This window comes from Camellia sinensis, chromosome 14, assembly GCF_055761805.1.
Source record: "Camellia sinensis isolate YWXY chromosome 14, ASM5576180v1, whole genome shotgun sequence".
Taxonomy (NCBI): Eukaryota; Viridiplantae; Streptophyta; class Magnoliopsida; order Ericales; family Theaceae; genus Camellia; species Camellia sinensis.
The window spans coordinates 88,107,411-88,126,935 of NC_138974.1; the positions used below are offsets into that span (position 1 = coordinate 88,107,411).

Genomic DNA, 19,525 nt, shown 5'->3' on the forward strand with positions numbered 1-19,525 from the left:
GACTTTTCAATTGTGACACATTTGACCCTGAATTTTGAATCTTGTTCCAAATAAGGACAATTGAAGATATCATTAGATTTTTCAAGGATAAAATTGTCAATTTGATAAAATATAAACTAATTTGATAAAAATAAATGTCAAACAAATATTTTTGAATTTTTAAAAATTATTTCTACCCACTAAAAATAAAATTATGTTTATATGAGAAAATAGAACAAAATATGGGAAAGTTGATTTGAAGCTAAGACAATAATTTTGACTACAAAGCAATCTGAGAGAGAAACTTAGTCTCAAAGCAGACAGCAAGAGATATCCGTTTTTTCTAATCTCAAGCAATAAGAACCAAAAGTTATGAATTCTTTTCTCAATATTTCTTGGCAAACAAACAAATCAAAAGACAAAGGAAAATAAAGCAATAAATAATATATATATCAAATGAAAACCAAACAATTTGAAGAAAAAAATGAAATAAAAAATAAAATATTGAACAAAGAAATGTGAGTCATGAACATCATTGATAAATTCACAATAGTTTATATGTCATATAAATAAATAAAAAGGAGAAATTGGGAGAAACACGCCTATATATACTTCAATAATATCAACTAACGCAAAACAAATGAGAAAAAGAAACAAAATATGGAAAAAATTAATTAGAAACTAACATAATTTTAATTGCAAAGAAAACTAAGAGAGAAACTTAGTCTCAATGGAGATTGCGAGAAAGATATGTCCCTTTTTTCTAATCTCAAGCATTGAGATTTGAAAATCGTGAATTCTTTCTTAAGATTCCTTGGCAAACAAACAAACAAACCAAAAGACAAAAGAAAATCAAGCAATAGATAATATATTTATCAAAAGATAACCAAAAAAAAATTATAACATTTATCAAATAATATGGAAAATATAGAACAAAAAATTGTGAGATTAGAATATGAACTAAAAAAAAAATAAAGCAATATATAGAAAATTACCAAGTAATCAAATTAGAAAACTATTATTGATAAAGTTAAAAGAGTTTATATGTAATATAATTAACGGAAAAGAGAAATTTGTAGAACACCTATACAAATTTCAACACAATCAATTAAAATGAAAAAGTATGAGAACGTTAATTGGAAACTAATACTCTAATTTTGACAGAGCAAAGAAATTTGGAACAGAAACTTAGTCTCAATGAAGACTGTGAGAAAGAGATATCCGTTTTTTCTAATCTCAAAAAATTGAGATTCAAAAGTTATGAATTCTTCTCTCAAGATTCCTGGGCAAACAAACAAACCAAAAAATAAAAGAAAACCAAGCAATAAATAATATATTTATCAAAAGAAAACCAAACAACTTGAGAAAATTTATCAATTAATAAAGAAAATATAAAACAAAAAATTGTGAGACAAGAAAAGAACTACAAAAATCACACAGTATATACATAATTATCAGGTAATCAAGTGAAACTATAAAACAAAAAATTGTGAGACAAGAAAAGAACTACAAAAATCACATAGTATATACATAATTATCAAGTAATCAAGTTAGAAAACCGTCACTGATAAATTTGCGACAGTTCAAGTAATATAATTAAGGAAAATCAGCAATTGGGAGAAAGGCAATTATGTAAATTTAAATAATATCAATTTAAACAAATAAAATATGGGAAAACAAAACAAAATACAAGAAAGTTAACTACAAACAAAGACTATAATTTGATTGCAATAAAATCTGAGAGAGAAAGTCAGGAGTTGTTTGGGATGACCTAAATAAGTATACTTTTTGTTTTTTTACGAAAAGATGTGCAGAAAAGTAGAGAGGTGATGTGATGGAAAAAAGATAAAAAGATAAAAAGATGGATTATTTTTGGGTTGCCAAACTTGGCCTCAGTCTCAATGGAGACTAGAAGAAGAGAAACCCTTTTTTTCTAATCTCAAGCATTGAGATCCAAAATATAAATCTTTTCTCAAGATCTCTTGGCAAACAAAATCAAGCAATAAAAAATATATTTACCAAAAAAAAAAAACAAAAAAAAATTGAGAAAACTAAATTTACAAGGCTAAGCAATGACAAAGGATTTTATTTACATACAATTCACAATTAACCAAAAAATGGTCATTGGCTTGGATAACCAAATTGGTGGCTTCACATAACAAGATCCATAGGATTGCACCCGCCCATTGATAGTGAATATCCTGTGGAGGCTAAATGGCCCATCTCACTAGCATAGAAAATGAAGGCAGAAACATTATTATGTAACATAAGTCAGTCCTACAAATCTACAATCAGTTGTGTACACCCATTCAGATTTTTTAATAATGTTTTCATTTTTCCATTTCAAAATTATGAGTGATTCAGATAATGGCATCTAATTTAATAACTATTCATTTTGTTTTTTGCTATTTATTAAATAAAGAAGTCCATGTCACTCAAGGAGAAACAAAACAGAGTTGAAGCCAGCCATACATGAACAATTGATGCTATCCCATCTTAAGTCTGAATGGCTCGTTAATTCCACTCCTACAGGTCAACTACCCATATACCACACACACAAAGCATAAAAAAGAGTACAATTCATAGCTCTAAACCCACCAATTACATGAATGATTCTATTTTTGTATATTTAGGCACGACATTCCATTTGAGCACTATCTTAGAAAAATGAAAAAGATGCCAAGTTCTTTACGCTCAGAAATAAATAATGCAACAAGTGCAAATCACAAAGACCATACGGACATATTTTCCAAATTACACAAACTTTCCTTCTTTATGCTATGGAACAAGAAAAATCACTTCTTTAAGCCTCGTTTGGCAATTACATATTTTAGCTAAAAAGTCACTATAAATTGTCACATCACTCTATCTACTTTTTTGTATATCTTTTCGTAAAAAATTAAAAAGTTACTAAAATAACCTATTCCCAAATGAGACCTAAATGTCCATTTGGTAACTTACACCAGTTAGGCATAGAGTGAGCAACGGAATAAGATTCATATAAAAATCTAGTGGGCCATGCTTTGTCTAACATGAACACAACCCATTGACAAGTCTAAACTAAAATTTATTAGAAACAATACTTTGTACTTGAGCAATTAACAAACATCAATTAACAATAAGTTTTAGATTGTATTTCATTTGGGCCTATAAGTCAATCCAAGTCTTCTTGGCTCAAAAAGGCCAGTGGTGCATTTACAATGCCAATGTAGTTCACTAGCAAACTTAAAAATAAGCATACAAGTTTTTGTTTTTGTCAAGCAAATTCCAGCCAAATATGAAAATTATTTTTTTGGATGGATAAGTCATAAATTAAATACAAAGAATGTACACATTTACAAGGGATACACCCTAGGTAATAAAACGAAAACCACAACTATAACCCAAATTTGCCCATATATCCTCATTTTTTTCCCAAGTTACCCCTACCATCAAAGATAATAGATAAAAACTTAGGGAAGATATATGGGCAAGAAACCACATAAACTACATAATTACAAATTGAAACACATACATAAACAGAAATAAACACACTAAAGCATCCACAAATATCAATCAACTATGCTAACCTCCCCCATAAGCTCCCTGTCTCTACCATGGATAGAACATAGAGTTCAATAAGCATCTCGCACCTCATAGCCACTCACCATTCAATGGTATCTTGACAGGAACTGAACAAGAAGAAGCAATACTAACCTACGTTACCAAAAAACGCTAATACCTTAACAATTACTTATTGGTATGCAAGTTCCAACATATGGTACACTTACGTTCCAAAACGGTAAATTTATCAATCTGAAATGATCCCAAAAGTTTTTTTTCTAATAAATTTCCTTATATGTTTCCTTAGGAAGAAAAAAATCACGGATAATAAATTAAAATCTAAGATAAGTTAAGTTTGACAAGACAAAACACAAAAAAATGGGTCATAATACTCATAAATGTTTTGCAATATAAATCTTTTCAAGTGAGAAGTCAGTTATCCATATAGGCGTAGAGGGGGAGAATTGTTAGCTCCAGCCCACATGGAGGAGTTAATGAAGGTTGGCTCGAAGTCAAGAAGTAGGGGGGATGAGGGAAGCGGACAGGTGGCAGACCAAGCTCAATAACTTTTTCCTTCACTTTGTTTCCCTCTTTTTTCTGTATAAATTGAGGTGAGGAGGAAAGGAACAAAAACAATACAGACAGACATAAGCAACACAGAGTGTGTATGTAATCTATGAGTGAGAGAGTTCTATGGAGGGTTGTGAGGTGTGAGTTTTGTAATCTCCTTCTGAGATAATTCTATAGTGGTAATCTCTCTTCGTGGATATAGACAATTGTCGAACCACATAAATTTCTTGTGTTTCATTTTTCTGTGTGTAAAATCTCTTATGTCTCATTTTTTCGTATGTATAATTGATTTTTGAGTGTGACTAATCCTAACACTAACCTAACTGCCTCACCCCCCACCAACGACTTTGTGAAGACGTTTTTTCACTGGGCAATAATTTTAAAACAATAATAAATAATTTTGAAAAAGTTAAGTTGCTTTTTGGGAAACACCACTATACATGTTTAACATTTGACTTAACAACTCCATCATTGGATCATCAAATATTGAAAAAGAAGTGACTATCTTGAATTCTAAAAATTTCATAACAAGATGAATTATATAAGTTAAAAAAAAAAAAAAAACAAACAAACAAACAACATGATAGACAAAAATACAAAAACTATTAAATGAACATATATGAACACATGGTGTACCGAGCCCATTAAATAATTTTTTATTGTTAACGGTTAACTTCTTACAAGCATCACTATAATAGATGCTCTTGGCGTAGAAACTTCTAAATACACCAAAAATTTCCCTCAACATATACCACATGCATAGTAAACCTAATATATTAAAGCATTAATTGTTTGCACTTAAAAAGAGAGAGAGAAAAATCGAGGTTCTAAGGCCTCGTTTGGCAAGAGGCTATTTTAACCAATTAGCCAAAAAGTTACTAAATTAGCCAAAAAACCAACAACCCATACCAAAAAGTTAAAGATTCTCTTTTCTCTCTACTTTTTGCACATCTTTTCGTAATTAGCCAAAAAGTCATCCCAAACATACAAGTTTTTTTACCTACCTTTTTAGCCAAATAGCCAAAAAGTTATTAAATTAGCCTGTTCCCAAACTGTAAAGAAACTGATGTATTATTGATTGATGTATTGATTGATTGATTGATGAATTTCTGTATATTACAATTCCTATATATAGAGGAGAAGATGGTAGTGGAGTGTGTGATAGTGGAGGTGGTAGGTGTGGAGAAATTCTAACAGCCCCCCGCAAACTCAAGGAGGATAGAAACTAACCAACTTGAGTTTGGAGAGAGTAACAAAACAAGAAAATACATAAAAATAAAAAAAGATAGGAGACACTGTATGGTCGGGTCAGACCGTTGGTGAAGACACTGAAAGGTGGTGCCATAACGTGGTAGAGGACACTGGATGGTGGTGTCATAACGTGGTAGAGGACACTGTATGGTGGTGTCATAACGTTGTAGAGGACACTGTATGGTGGTGTCATAACGTTGTAGAGGACACTGTATGCTAACCGGAATCAATGTCGGGACAGTTTATGGGGTCATGTCGGACCGTTGGAGATGCTAACCGAAATCAAATGTCGGGACAGTTTATGGGGTCATGTCGGACCGTTGGAGATGCTAACCGGAATCAAATGTCGGGACAGTTTATAGGGTCATGTCGGACCGTTGTAAAAGTTGCACCCTCAAAAGGTGTGCCCAATTTTTCAAAAGACGTGCCCAATTCATCAAAAGGTGTGCCGGACATGATGGCGAGGCACGTGGGCGCCTTGGCGTGCGTGCCCGTTTGTCGGCTGTCGGCAAGTGGCGCGCGATACGCGGATCGGCCCTGGCTATTTAACCAAGGGTGAGGCAGAGGCTGTGCAAACCAGTTTGAAACCTCTGAATTTTGGCAGTCTGAAACACTCTGTAAACCCTGCTCTGAAACACTTAGCAACCCAAAATATGGCCTCTTCTTCCCGTCGAGCTACCCAGAACCTACTCACGCTCTTTCCAGAACTGAACGAGCCCACAGGAGAAATAACTGGTGCGGTGGCCAGTGAACCTCAACCAAACACCTCTGGTTTTGCTCCATTGAACTTTCCGATGCGGTCGGTGGAGCAAAAAATGGCGGTGCAAATTGATATTGAGGCTAATCAGTATACTCTGAAGTCATGCGTGGAAACCATGACGGCGGTCACAAATTTGTCGAACCGGCTGCAGAGTAGGACAAATGAGGTGCAGCATTTAAACGCCCAGCTGGCTCTGCTCCAACGCATGTATAAGGATGCGCGAGCAGAGATAAGCGTGCTAAGGGCAGAAAACAAGGAGCTGAAGCGGAAGGCCACCATGATGTTTCGATTTGGAGGTCCACCATATGCTGCAGTGGAGGAGCAGGGAGTAGTGATCATGCCCAGTGGACAAGGAAGTACTGAGGCAACACCGGCAAGGGCCGCCCAGGACGGAGGCAAGAAGAAAAGGCCGGCGGAATATGCGAAGAAGTGAGGTCGGTGGGTGGCCGGCTGTAGAAAAGAAAACAAATCTTGGGGTGTTGGGTTTTTTTTTTTTTTTTTTTTTTTGTTTTTTTTTTTGGTGTAAAATGATGATCGGGGTGAGCCCCGACATGAATAAAATAAGATGGTTTGCAGTTCGTCTTCGTCCTCTCGTTTGTTTTTGTTTTTGTTTTGTTTTTTTTTTTTTTTGTCGTGCAAAGAAATAATAATGAAAAAAAAAAGATGAAAAATAAAATGAAAGAGAAAGAAAAAGGAAAGAAATAGAAAGAATATATGTGAAAAGAATCAGAATATATAGATATATAGATATATATGATTATTATTATTTTTTTTTAGTTTTTTTTTTATTTTTGTTTTTTTTATTGTTTATATAAAAGCAATGGGGAACAGGTTGTTGTGTGAAGAATAAAAAAAAGAAAAGAAAAGGAAAAGAGAGGGTGGAAAGGGAGAGAGACGGTGGGTTCTGGGAAAAAGAAGGGTGCACATTGGTTGGGAGGTGCAAGCCATTAAATAAAAAAGAAGAATGGGTTTTGTCCGTGAGGAGAGAGAGAGCTCTGTGCTGTGGTGTGTGTGGGATCAAGTATAGAGAGAAGACAAGGGATACGCACGGAGCAGTGGCCAAGAGAGGTTAACAGACGAAGATAAAGTAGCACTTGTGTAATAGCCCACACTTACAAGAACAAATTCCCGTAAATCCAAATTCACGTCGGGTTCACCATCGGAATCACGGAAATCGAATCGGTTAGGGGCAAAGAGAGACCAAATCAAGTAAAGAGTGGCGGCGGTGAGAGCGCCGCAACCGACGCCGAAGAGGAGAGAGCCGACTACGCTGAGAAAATCCTTGGTGCGATCGCGAAAGGAAGAGGAGTGTATGAAAGCACAAAGAGGCTGAAACGATCTCCGGGAAAAACACGAGTCTGGTTGACCCATTGGTTCTGTGGTCGGCCATTGACAGAGAGACCGACAGTATTATACTGGGGGAGATTTCCACCAAAATGCGACCCATGAGGTAAGGTATTCAACTGAAGCTGAGGGTTCGAGAAGGGGGAGATGACGTTGTCGGCGAGAGAAGTGAAGGAGAGGAGGCCGGGTCGGACAGTAAGGGTTGAAGAAGGTGGGGTGATTGTGGTGGGCTATCCGTGGCAATTGGGACTTCTGTGTTTGATGGAAGTAAGCTTGGGATTGAGCCATACTCTGTGGAGGTATTGAAAAATTCCAGCGGGCAGCGAAGTCATGGTTGCCGGCCGGCTGCCCGCCGGAAAGAAAGGAATATATGCCTAAATCTTATGGCTCTGATACCATGTAAAGAAACTGATGTATTATTGATTGATGTATTGATTGATTGATTGATGAATTTCTGTATATTACAATTCCTATATATAGAGGAGAAGATGGTAGTGGAGTGTGTGATAGTGGAGGTGGATGGTAGTGGAGTGTGTGATAGTGGAGGTGGTAGGTGTGGAGAAATTCTAACACAAACGAGGCCTAAGTATTAGATGGTTGTACTTTTACTTCAACAGTAATCTTAAATGTTCCAGCAATAGCAACAACTTTTAATTATTCTACTTTTGGAAATCAAATTTAACAGTATGGCATTCTAATGCTTTCTATAAGTATCCAAGTTTAAATTTTGTATTTTTTGTGTGTCAATCAATAGGAAATTACTTACAAATATGAGAGTCATTACATTAAACTGGAAGATTATATATCTGCAAGTCTAACAATCCATGAAAATTTTATATTTCAATGCTTATTATTTTTAAAACTTGCTTGCTATTAGAAATTTTGGCGGAACTAATTCATCGGTAAAGATAGTCCTTTTAAGCTTCAAAAAACAGTATTTTCTTGCTAATTGTTTTTCCATTATCACTTTTAGTGATGAAATTTAATTTTTGATTCATGTAAATAACGTATTTGCAATGAAATTTAAAATTCATTGCTTATTGTCGACGGTAGTTTGAAGAATCTGGTAAATATTTCAAACAACCCATTGATTATGAGGTTGGTTACCTAACCATCTACTAATTGGAGAATCCTATGTATCATTTGAGAAGAATTGTCTGTTTTTTCACTGAACTGATGGGCCAGTGTTCTAGGTATCCTCATTAAAGTGAAATAAAAGGAAGGAAAAAGTAAAAAAAAGGTCCTCTTGAAGCTAACCAATCATGATACATGAAATTGAATTGGTGAAAAGTTCGTGAAGTGGAAGTGGACGTGGAAAAGTAGGGATGGCTATTTTAGTCCGATTCGCGGGATTCGTTGTTCATACTGTTTTGAATGGGGTGAATTTTATCCGATTCGACACTTATGCGGGGCAGAAGTGGATTAAATTTTGATCACCCGCAGTAGAAGCATGTATCGCCGCCCTGGTCAAAATCCGACCCATATAATTAATAATATATGTAAATAAATAATATACATGTATATATAATATAATTAGAAAAAATGAATACTAAAAGTCTATAATTCCGTTTAAATATAAATAAATAAGAAGCCAAAATGTCACCCCTCTCATTTTGTTATAGGAAAATATTTAATGTGTTAAGAATTTAAATGGTTCTCAATTTTTTTGACAATTTGAAATGTGGTCAGATATCCATAAGTATCAGGTATATGTGAGGATAGGGATAGCGCGGGAGTGGGGTTTAAAAGTGGGGGCAAGGGCGGGGAGGGGATGACAAACCCGCCCCAAACTTGCCTGGTGGCATCCCTATGGAAAAGGAAAGAATTTATGTGATAGTAAGTTGTGTATAGATCTGCTTTGATCTAACCAACCCACAATGAATATCAATCTCTCCACTAGTCCCAATTATGTATATCCATTGCTATTAATCTCAAAAAGTTTAAATTATTAGGAAGGAGGATAGACAATGCGTATCAATCTCTTTAATTCCTTTCCTCACGTGCAACTTTGTCTCAAAGGTGGAGATGCAAACATCTAAACAGGAAGAGAACTTCATTTGATCTTGAAATTCAAAAATTATTTTTAAGTTTTTTGTTGTCTGTATCTTTTTTTTCTTTAGTAATTTTTTTTTTATATATATGTTAATCAATTTTTTAATTTTTAAATCCACTTAATTTGTATACATTTAAAAAGTAAAATATTTACAAGAAAAAAAAAACTATATACATAGAAATAGAATATGTATATCAATACATTTTCGTATTTTTTGATTTTTTTAAAATTACTTCCCAAATATTTTACTAGACTAGGTGCATATAAAAACTTAAAAAATGATTAAAAATAACATTATAAACATTTTTCAAAAATTAAACCAAACAAAAAAGCAAGACTCCTAAAAACTTGAGCTATTAGGAAAGTGACTAGATAATGCGTATCAATCTCTCTACTACTTTTCCTCACATGCAACCTTGTCTTACAAGTGGAGATGCGAACATCCAAACATGGAAAGGAATAAAATACAAACTAAGAGAATTGAAGCCAAGACTTTCTGATACCATATACAAAAAAATTAAACTGTTAAGAAAGGAATCCAACAATACATATCAAGCTCTTCAATAATAATATGGCACAACGTTTTTGTGATTGGGATGTGTGGCAGAGGTCTAGAGCAGGGTTGTGTTAAGTAACAAACCAAGTTAGGGAGAGTCTGTTTCCAAAATCAGAAGAAAAAAAAAAAAAAAAAATCTAAACAAAGAGCGAGTGAAACCGAAAACAGAAAATGTAACAGAATTCAAGATAATGATTGTCGAATAGAACAAACAAACACTCAGTTTTAATTATTGGAATGTATTGGTTTTAATGTAGGGTATCTATGTTCTTGCTGAGCTCCTCCAGCTTCTTCATCCTCACTTTCTCACTTTCACTCACCAGCTGATCAATGATTCACAGAGGAAAAAGCAGAGTGAGAAAAATGAAAACAAGTTACAAACATGGTCTCATGATATTTAAATATTTAAGAATTTTACCTCCATTAACTTGGTAAGCAGTTGTGTCTTTTCCCTGTTCTTTTCATTGAAGGCATCAAGGGCTTCTTTGTATTCTTTTTCCTGTGGTAAGCCAAAAAAATATCAGCTTACTTGAATATTCATTTGAAAGAAATGGATAAAATATATCTATCATCCCTAAAATTTAATTTTGCCAATTCTGCGCCTAAGGTTTTTAATTTGAGTTAAATTAATCCAATTTCAAATGGGCCAACTAAATAATTAACAGCACGATAACAAAATACACTTATAATCTCTAAAGTACACATTTTGTATCAGTTTTCAGTTTTGTTACTTTATCCCTAAACACCAATACTAATAAAGAAAACGAAGCATAGTCCCATAATGTTTCAGAGCGAACCATAAAGACACGAAACAATGCATTAGGATCATAGGTGATTTGTATGATTTAGACTATTTTTATTAATGAAATTGACAAAATTGAAAGTTATATAGAGAACTAAAGTGACACGAAACTCATCCTTGGAAGGCTATTTCTGTTGTAAACAAAACTATGACAAAAGAAGCATGTCTATTAACAGTGAGTTCTTTGAGCCAAGAAAATGAAATTATGTATAATTGCATTTGGATATGATTTACACATGACTTTGTTGTATAAGATGAAATCACTATTGTCATCACCAAAATAAATATAGTGTAAAGCAAAAGATGACTGGTCAAATTTCTTGATTTAACCATAATTCTTTAATCAAGTAGTGAACACTCTTGTTCACTATGCACAGCCACAATGAGAAGATCAAATAATAGCAAAATGTAGTTTTGAAACAAAATTATGAGGTTTTTTCACCTTCTTCTGGCAAGTAAGTCCTAGTGGCTTCAGGTCTTTGTTAACAATGTCAATCCTTTTACGTACGATCGCAACCTCCTTCCTCATCGGATCTGCCAGAGCATGAAGCTCCTGTTGGAATTTTAGATTTTATTTTAAAAATAAAGAAAACCACAGTAAATTGTCATTAAGACTATATATGTACAGTTCTTACTCATAAAAACTAAAAAATAAAAAACAAAACAAAGCGAAGCAAAATGAAACTAGTGAAAAATTGGAGTTTCACACTTTCTGGAACAGCTAAATGAAATGGGCAAATGGATTTCATGTTCATTTTCTAATTTCAAATCAATTTATAGCCAAGTTCCAAATATTCTTTTTTCTTTTCTTTTTTTTGGGGTTGGCTTATTTATAAATTGGAAATTTCATTTGAAAATCTTTTTTTGCTGCATGCTGTTTTGTTTTCTGTTTATGATGAGGACATTGTTTTCTGAATAAATTTCTGAAAAAGCCTTTTTACTCAAAAAAATGAAGCACCAGCATATTATGTGGTACCCAAAATTTAGTCACCACAGCATTAGCAAAAAATAAAAATGAAATTCCTAACTTTCCATTGTTCTTGTTTCCAAAAACACAAACACAAGCATGATCATGTGGTGATATACTTGTACTTACTTCGCGAATCTCAGCCAATCGCTTGGTTTCTTCTTCTACGCGGCCCAACTGAGCTTGAACCTTCTCCTTCACCTCCATTGTCTTCCTCTCAATCTCTTCCTCCTTTGCGCGGAAAGCAGACAGAGCCGACCTTGTCATCTCCTCTTCCCTGTCTTCCATTACAGGGCTTCCATTGATACTGATCAATCCCGAGTTCTTCACTCGCAACATCTGTGATTGTTGCTGCTCCAATACTGGTTTTTGGGTTGCCATTGGTGCCTCTACCAAACCTTTTTCCTTTCTTCCTTGTAATCTCTCTTGTGATCTTCTCTTTTATTTGCCTTTCTGCTTTACAATGATGGTGATCTTTCCTCTGTGACTGATGCTTATAAACAAGGCTACGTTTAAAGGTGTGAAACCAACTAGATTCTTTACAGCAAATGTTTTAGTTTTTTATAAAACCCCAAGTTATTATAAAATTTATTTATCAAATGCAGTCCCTTTAAAATAAATAACAAAAAATATATACATGGGTTTGTAAATTTTGTATAAAAGAACTTGGTTTTAGTAAAGGGATCGGTTCATCTCTAGTTTGAGTCGATATCTAGTTCAAATTATGTGAGAGAAGTTGTAGGCACAACAGTGGGCCAAATTGTGAGTACTACTTCTATAACAAAATTTGGACGGGATATCTAGTCCAATTACGGAGAAACCAACCCTTTTACTAAATAAGTTCTAAAAAGAATCAAATTTGATAAAGAAATTTTAAAGAAACTATTTGCACACTACCCTTTTTTCGATTCACATTATTTTTTTTGTTCGAATATCAATTACTGAAGAAAAAACAAGTGCTTAGATATCAAGTATCGAATTAGAATTTCGTTTAGCAGTTGGTATTCAAACAATGATTTTTTGCTCGGCAATTGAAATCTGAATGAAAAAATAGTGTGAATTGAGAAGCTTTGTAGTGTGCAAATAGATGCTCCCAACTTTCAAATGTTTGAAGGTGAAATGACCAAAATGCCCACTCACCTTAATATCCTAAAGTTGAAAGAGGATTTGTTTAATGAAAACTCTCAGATCACCAACACCCACTCGATAAAAACACCTTCCCAACTTCCTCATTAAACTTTTAATATTCAGCAACAGAATACATTGTAGAATTCTTTAACACATTCTTCTACAAAATGTTCTCAAAACTTGATAAAGGATCAATATGGACCTGTTCTGGTAAAACAGCTATTTTCTAAAGTAGGTAATTTGGCAGATTCAGCTAACCAACTACAGTTCTCATATTGCTATAATAACTTTCACAAAGTAAGTACGTACATATTTGCCAGGCTTTGGGAATACATAAATCTAGATTGTTATACGATGATGAAATCTTTAATGATGCTTAAAATTTTGAATTTTTCAAATTTAATATGAACAAACCACAAGACAGAATCTAACTTTATCCAGTTTGAAATTAATTTTAATCATTACTTTTTATGGGTATGATGCAATATGTACAATAATTATCTGTTGAGAGGTCCCAAAGAGTATTGGCTAATCTTCTCTTTTTTTGTTTTCCTTGGTGTGTGGGGGTGCTTTGTGTGAAAGTTTCCATGAGGAGTAGAAAGTAAGGGCTCACCTACACTGTCATGACTCATCATGAATGAGAGACCCTTAAGGACCAAGATAGAGTTGGAGAGAGAGAGGTGCAATTGCTGGCTGCCTTTATCACATATGATTACCCTTCCAGCTTGGGCATGTAAGAAAGAACATATACTCTTTTTTTATCTACTACTTTATTTGGTATGGTCAAGGACTAGTACAATTTGTAAGAAACAGTCATGGATTTTCTATCCCCAAATATCTATTTCCAATGTAGTCTCAGTTATGCAAAGTGACAAGAATTTCGAAACATAAAAAATTCGAATGAAGATGTTTGGGAACTCGCAGCCCATACTTTGTGAGCTGTTTGTTTTTTCAGTTTTGAATACATATAATTATAACTGATAAAAAAAGTATATGCCAGATCTTATTTGGAAATTTCCAAACAGGTAGAATTGCTGTACTTTTATGATTCCAACTCCATGATTAATCGTCTCCCTTTAGCTTTTCTGCTAGACAAACGTTTAAGACTCCATATTTTAATAAATCTCCAAATTTTTAAGACCCTTACCTTAATAATATATATGATTATATTAAGCACTCTAGGATCAATAGTAAAAAAAAAAAAAGTACAATAGTCAAAAGTTGAGAGTACATCCAAAAAAACATTCTAGAGGTTCCAGAATGTAATAATATATCCTGAATTTGACCTCGAAAATAGTTTTGTGATGTAAACTGAAAGCTAGTAGGGTGTGGGCAACACCCACAAAGAATGTAGTCCTTTGGACAATTTTTTAAGTAATTTTTCTGAGGGGTTAATTACTGTAAGAATCTGAAAATCCTCTCACATGAATTGTTGAAGAGATCCAACTAAGAGATGAGTTTTATCCCATAGATCTGTAAAGATAAACATAGTTGACGACACCCAAGCAGGGTTGTTGGCCGAGAACACTTTAATGATAAAGTTAGAACTCTTGAATCAAAGAGAATGGATGAAGAATTTGAAAAGTGTTTGTATGTGTATTGTAGAGATGAGGCATACCTATGTTCTATGGGATGCTTTCTTTTTATAGAGGTGGGTGTGACTTGTTCTAGACATTTGCTTGATGGGCTTCCTTGCTTGGGCTTAAGTCCATTGTTAGGACTTGTTTCGGTTAACCCCAATAAGTTAGGATTTTTTGATATTTTTGGGCTATCACAATTGCCCAAAAACTTTCACTTTCTTCAGTAGAAGGAATGAGAGTTTTTACTGCCAAGTTAGTGGCACAAACGAATGTTAGATCTTTGATGAAAATAACATCCTTGATAGAGAACATGCAGTTGATATAGGCCTTACTCCCAGATCACCTTGCCGAGCTATGTTGTTCAAATAGATGTTAAGTCTAGGAATGGCAACAGGACGAGGCGGGGAGGGGCCGGGGATCACACTCCCCGTCCCCGATCCCCGATGGTGGAAATACCCCCGTTCTCGGCCCCGATCCCCGACGGGGAACCCACAACCTCCCCCGTCCCCGTCCCCTAACGGGGATCGGGTTTCCCCGACCCTGAAATTCCCCGACCAAAAAGTTAAAAAAAAAAAAAAAATCAACTCTACACATTTACAAGAATTAATCAACAACAAATCTAACAAATCCACACATTTTCTTGATCTTCATCAACACATTTACAATAGATCATTATTTTACAACAGATCAACAACAAATCAGAGAGAGTGAGAGATTTTCAACAACAGATTTCATTTTCTTGATCTTCATCAACAAACAGATCAAAAAATCTAACACAGATCAACATGTTCATCTTCATCTTCATCATTTTCAGATTTGAAGAACAAAATCAAAAAATAGAAAACAAAATAAAAAAAACAGAGAGAGAGAGAGAGAAGGAGATACCGTGAGAGAGAGAGAGAGAGAGAGACAAGGAGACACAGTGAGAGGGAGAGAGGAGGAGCTGCGGTGAGGAACGACGGTGATGGAGGAGTCGTTGCCGACCAAACCAAGGAGGGGAGAGAGAGAGAGAGAGAGAGAGAGAGAGAAGAGGAGATACCATGAGAGAGAGACGATAGCGTGAGAGGGAGAGAAGAAGAAGCCGCTGCCGACCAAAACGGGACAGTGAGGGAGTTCCGCCAGAGGAGGAGCTGCGGTGAGGAGCAGCGGTGAGGGAAGAACCGCTGTCAACCAAAACGGTGAAGGAAAGGCGGTGAGGAATGACCGTGTGTGTGAGAGAGAGAGGGAGAAGAAGTTTGTGTGTGGGTGTTCTGCATCTGCCAACAGCCCAAACCCTACACACTCTCACACATATATTATATAAAAGGGGCAAAATAATAATTTTACATCGGGGGAAACCGGGGGCGAGGATCGAGGATGGGGTCGAGCCGGGTCCGGGGTTGAAACATGTATCCCCGTCCCTGGCCCGAATGTCATCGGGGATTCAATTTTTAATACCATCCCCGGCCCGTCGGGGGTATTTTTCGGAGAATAACCACTCAATTCGGGGTCGGGGGATCGGGTCCCCGTCGGGCCAGGTTTCAATTGCCATCCCTAGTTAGGTCTCTTGATAAAAACATCTTTGATAAATGAATGAATGACTATATGAATGTATGTATGTATGCCTAGGAAATTAGGGCTTTGCTCCGAATTTGGAGACTTTCGCTGATGGTGCTCCGTGTAGAGCACGAAGATTGCTTCGAATTCAAAAGCTTTTGCTGATGGTGCTCCGTGCTGAGCACAAAGATTGCTCTGAATTTCAATGCTTTTGTTGATGGCACTTTGTGCCAAGCACAAAAAATTGCTCTGTATTTGCTTTTGCTGATGGCACTTTGTGCCGAGTACGGAGATTACTCCGTATTTAGAGGCTTTTCCTACAAAAAATATATGCGACTATAAAATATAACTTTATTAAAATTACACCTTACTTTGTTCAGCTTTTAGGCAACTCAGCTGAGAGGGTTGAAATGTTGTTTCTTGAACTACCAAGTACGTTGGATGAATTGCTACCGAGGCACTCAAACCTACTGAGTGCCTTGAATGAGAGTCGTAAGGTCGGACTAAGACTTGTTGAGTGCCTTGAACGACCGGTTACACTAGCGACTCAGACCTATTGAGTGATTTGAATGAACTCGTGTATTTCTGACAATAGCTTAGTACTCATGAGGATGGAAGATATATATATATATATATATTGTTATTGTAATTTGCAATAATTATTTTTGGATCTTACAGCCTGCATAGTTTACTTTGCTTGAAGCTACGTTCAAGTTCTCGGCCTTCAACATTTGTTGTCGTGATCACAATTGCCAAGTTGGTGAATGGGAGTTGAGGTAAAAATTGTGTCATTGATCTTTATCGAGGGCTAAGTTGTGTCATATTGATTTGGCAATGATATAATGGTGCATTTGTGTGGTAGAATCCCCTTTGGCTATTAAGCCATTTTGCAGTATGATTATTAGTTTATTGCCCTCATTGGCAAGTTTAGGAATGGCTGAGACGCCCTAGTTGGTGGTTTATGGCCAACGTGACGAATGAATGATCAACACAGATGGAGATTGTGGTCTAACTCCACGATCCTGCTATTGAAATTGCATACTAATTAGACAAGATCTGACCGTTGATCAATCATTTAACCTCAATGATTTTTTGGTTTGTTGATCCCAATTTGAGACTAGGAAATTGTAGAATTGGACTCCAAAAATGGATTCTACACGGCGAAAAACTTTAGGGTAGTCATCTCCGAAGTTACTAGACTACCCAATTAACCCGAACGTGCTAAAATGCAATAGAGTACCTTGTGCCGATAAGCACATGATAAATCCTCATGTTATCTTCTTCATACAACACAATGTTAAAAGTAGAATTTTTTAGATTCAAACCCCTGACTTTGAGCCTTTGTATCTCCCTCATCAGAAGTCCGACTCGCCTCATTTTTGCAGTGTTGGATTCATCTCATGGCCTAGTGTTCATACCATCATTCTGTCTCTGTTTGGATGTCGTTGGACCTCCAAAAGTTGACCAAAAATAAGATTGTTTCACTTTTTTTTTTTTTTTGGTATTGTTCGGCTCTTATCCTCGGCTAAAGTGTAGTTAGCTGAAGGAAGGTGTTCAGCAAAAGGTGCTCTTGGCGGAGTGTGCTTGCAGAGGAATGTGCTCGGCAAAAGAGCTTGATAAAGCTCACGATAGGTCGTTAAATTTGCATTCAACAATGAATAATTGAGGCCGATTTACTTCTCAGCATGGAAATTGCTCGGGAATTGATCTAGCCATCATCTCTGCGTTGAACTTCACCAAGGAATTAGTCACCAAGTTGAACCCACAAGATTGAGTCATGGATATTAGTTTGACTAACTTGCAATATTAGAGTGTAAATGAAAGTTCTAAAGACCGCTTAATCGTGAAATAGTTTCCAAAAAGTGCAAAAAATCATGTGTGGGCTTACTGAGCAACCATCGAAGGCAAAGTTGATGGTTTTGTTGGTGCCAAGGAACATGGATGAGAGCCAATTAATTGAGACATCTTGGCAAGGTAGTGGCTGATGTGCGAATGTAGTGTCATCACCGTGCTTTATTGATGTGCTTAAGCTCTTCAATGTTGCTGAGTAAGAGTATTGATGAAAGCTTGATCATGGGTCTATCATCTCGTGATTGCCACATGAGGAAAGCTAGCTTCGCAATGTTAGTAATTCGGCAAGCTTGCTGTAGTTATCAATGGATTTTTCAAACGGAAGTGTTGTGGTTGCCGAGAATAGAAGTGTTATGGTTGCCGAGCTGAAATTGAAGCGAGTTAGTTGTAGACACCCTATTTTGATAGGCCGTAAAACTTGGGCGCTTTCTTTTGATTACCCGATGATGAAAACAAGAATGTGTTTCTCGTAGAATTCTCAATAAAAAATATGGAATTTGTGCTTTATTTCCAACCCTAAACCTGTTTTGGCCAATTGTTTAAGTCTTGTTCAAAACTCTCTTTTGAAACCTTCTTTCTATTTTTTGTTCCAAATATTTTTGTAGTGTTCCGAGGCTCGCTTTATAATTTCAAAATGAAACTTTTTTTGAGAAAATTGAGCAAAGAACTATGTGGAAATAGGAGGAAAGGATGATAATTCTGTCAAAAATCTTGTTCTGTGCAAAATAGTAAGCCACGGCCAATTTTTTTGGCCGGCCAGCCAAGTTTTTAGCCAGCTAGCCAATAAATTGGTCAGCCGGATAATTTTCCCAAAAGCAGGATAGTTTCGACAGAATTCTTATTGAATGCGTGTGGGTCATGCCATTATAGTTGTTTCTTGATAGATTCATACCCGAGATACACACCCACCCTCCCTCTATTATCCTCCATTGTAAAAAAGGGAAATGTCTTCTTTCCAAAACAGGGCATCCATTTCAACCACCCTTGTCACCCCATTATCCTTGTCTGTTAGCTTCTCCTTGACTTAGGAGCCTTCCCTGATTTCTTATAAAGATAGAGAGGATCAAAATGTAAGGGGAATGGGATTGAAGAGAGGAATCAATGAAGAGAAAAGAGATATATATATATATATATATAGAGAGAGAGAGAGAGAGAGAAAGAGAGAGAGAGAAATAGAGAAGTCTTCAACATTTTGAGCTATAAGCTTCCATACATTGATATACCATCTTCCATATATCAAAACCAGCCCAGAAATTCTGTGAGAGCCATATTCTTGAGCCTTGATCCAAAAGAGAGTGAGTGTTGTTGAAAGAAAGAAAAGCAGAGAGTTATATAACTCCCCCACACACATTGCTAAACAACCGAAAAACACCATTCTAACTAGAATTTCGGATTTTCAAACTGAGAATTGAAATAACACACTTCCTAAACTTAAGGATGATCAAAAGGAAGTTTAGAAATCAAATCCTTCATTGGAAGGTAAATTTTGCACACCTTTCATTTTCTTTTACTTTCTTGCATTTTCTTTCTTATATTATTTTTCTTGCTTCAATTTCATGTTATAAACCTATTGTAAGCTAACTGGAAGTGATTAGTTGAGGCACT

The 19,525-nt window shown here is 35.6% G+C and overlaps 1 protein-coding gene and 1 long non-coding RNA gene across 2 annotated transcripts in view; both read right to left on the bottom strand.

Moving 5' to 3' along the window:
- The window catches only part of LOC114308814 (uncharacterized), a 28,220-nt gene extending 24,449 nt beyond the window's left edge, over nt 1-3,771 (bottom strand). The window contains exon 1 of the long non-coding RNA XR_014350626.1: nt 3,549-3,771. This is a non-coding gene — a long non-coding RNA (uncharacterized LOC114308814). The remainder of the gene's footprint in view (nt 1-3,548) is intronic.
- Nucleotides 3,772-9,980: 6,209 nt separating this feature from the next.
- Nucleotides 9,981-13,107, bottom strand: LOC114285353 (uncharacterized). Its single transcript, XM_028228399.2, has 5 exons — nt 12,966-13,107; nt 11,955-12,312; nt 11,301-11,411; nt 10,475-10,555; nt 9,981-10,379 (listed from the first exon to the last, which is right to left on the bottom strand). The coding sequence occupies exons 2-5, from the start codon at nt 12,204-12,206 to the stop codon at nt 10,305-10,307; spliced, it is 519 nt and encodes a 172-aa protein (XP_028084200.1). The 5' UTR covers nt 12,207-12,312; nt 12,966-13,107; the 3' UTR covers nt 9,981-10,304.
- Between the last annotated feature and the right edge of the window lie 6,418 nt (nt 13,108-19,525).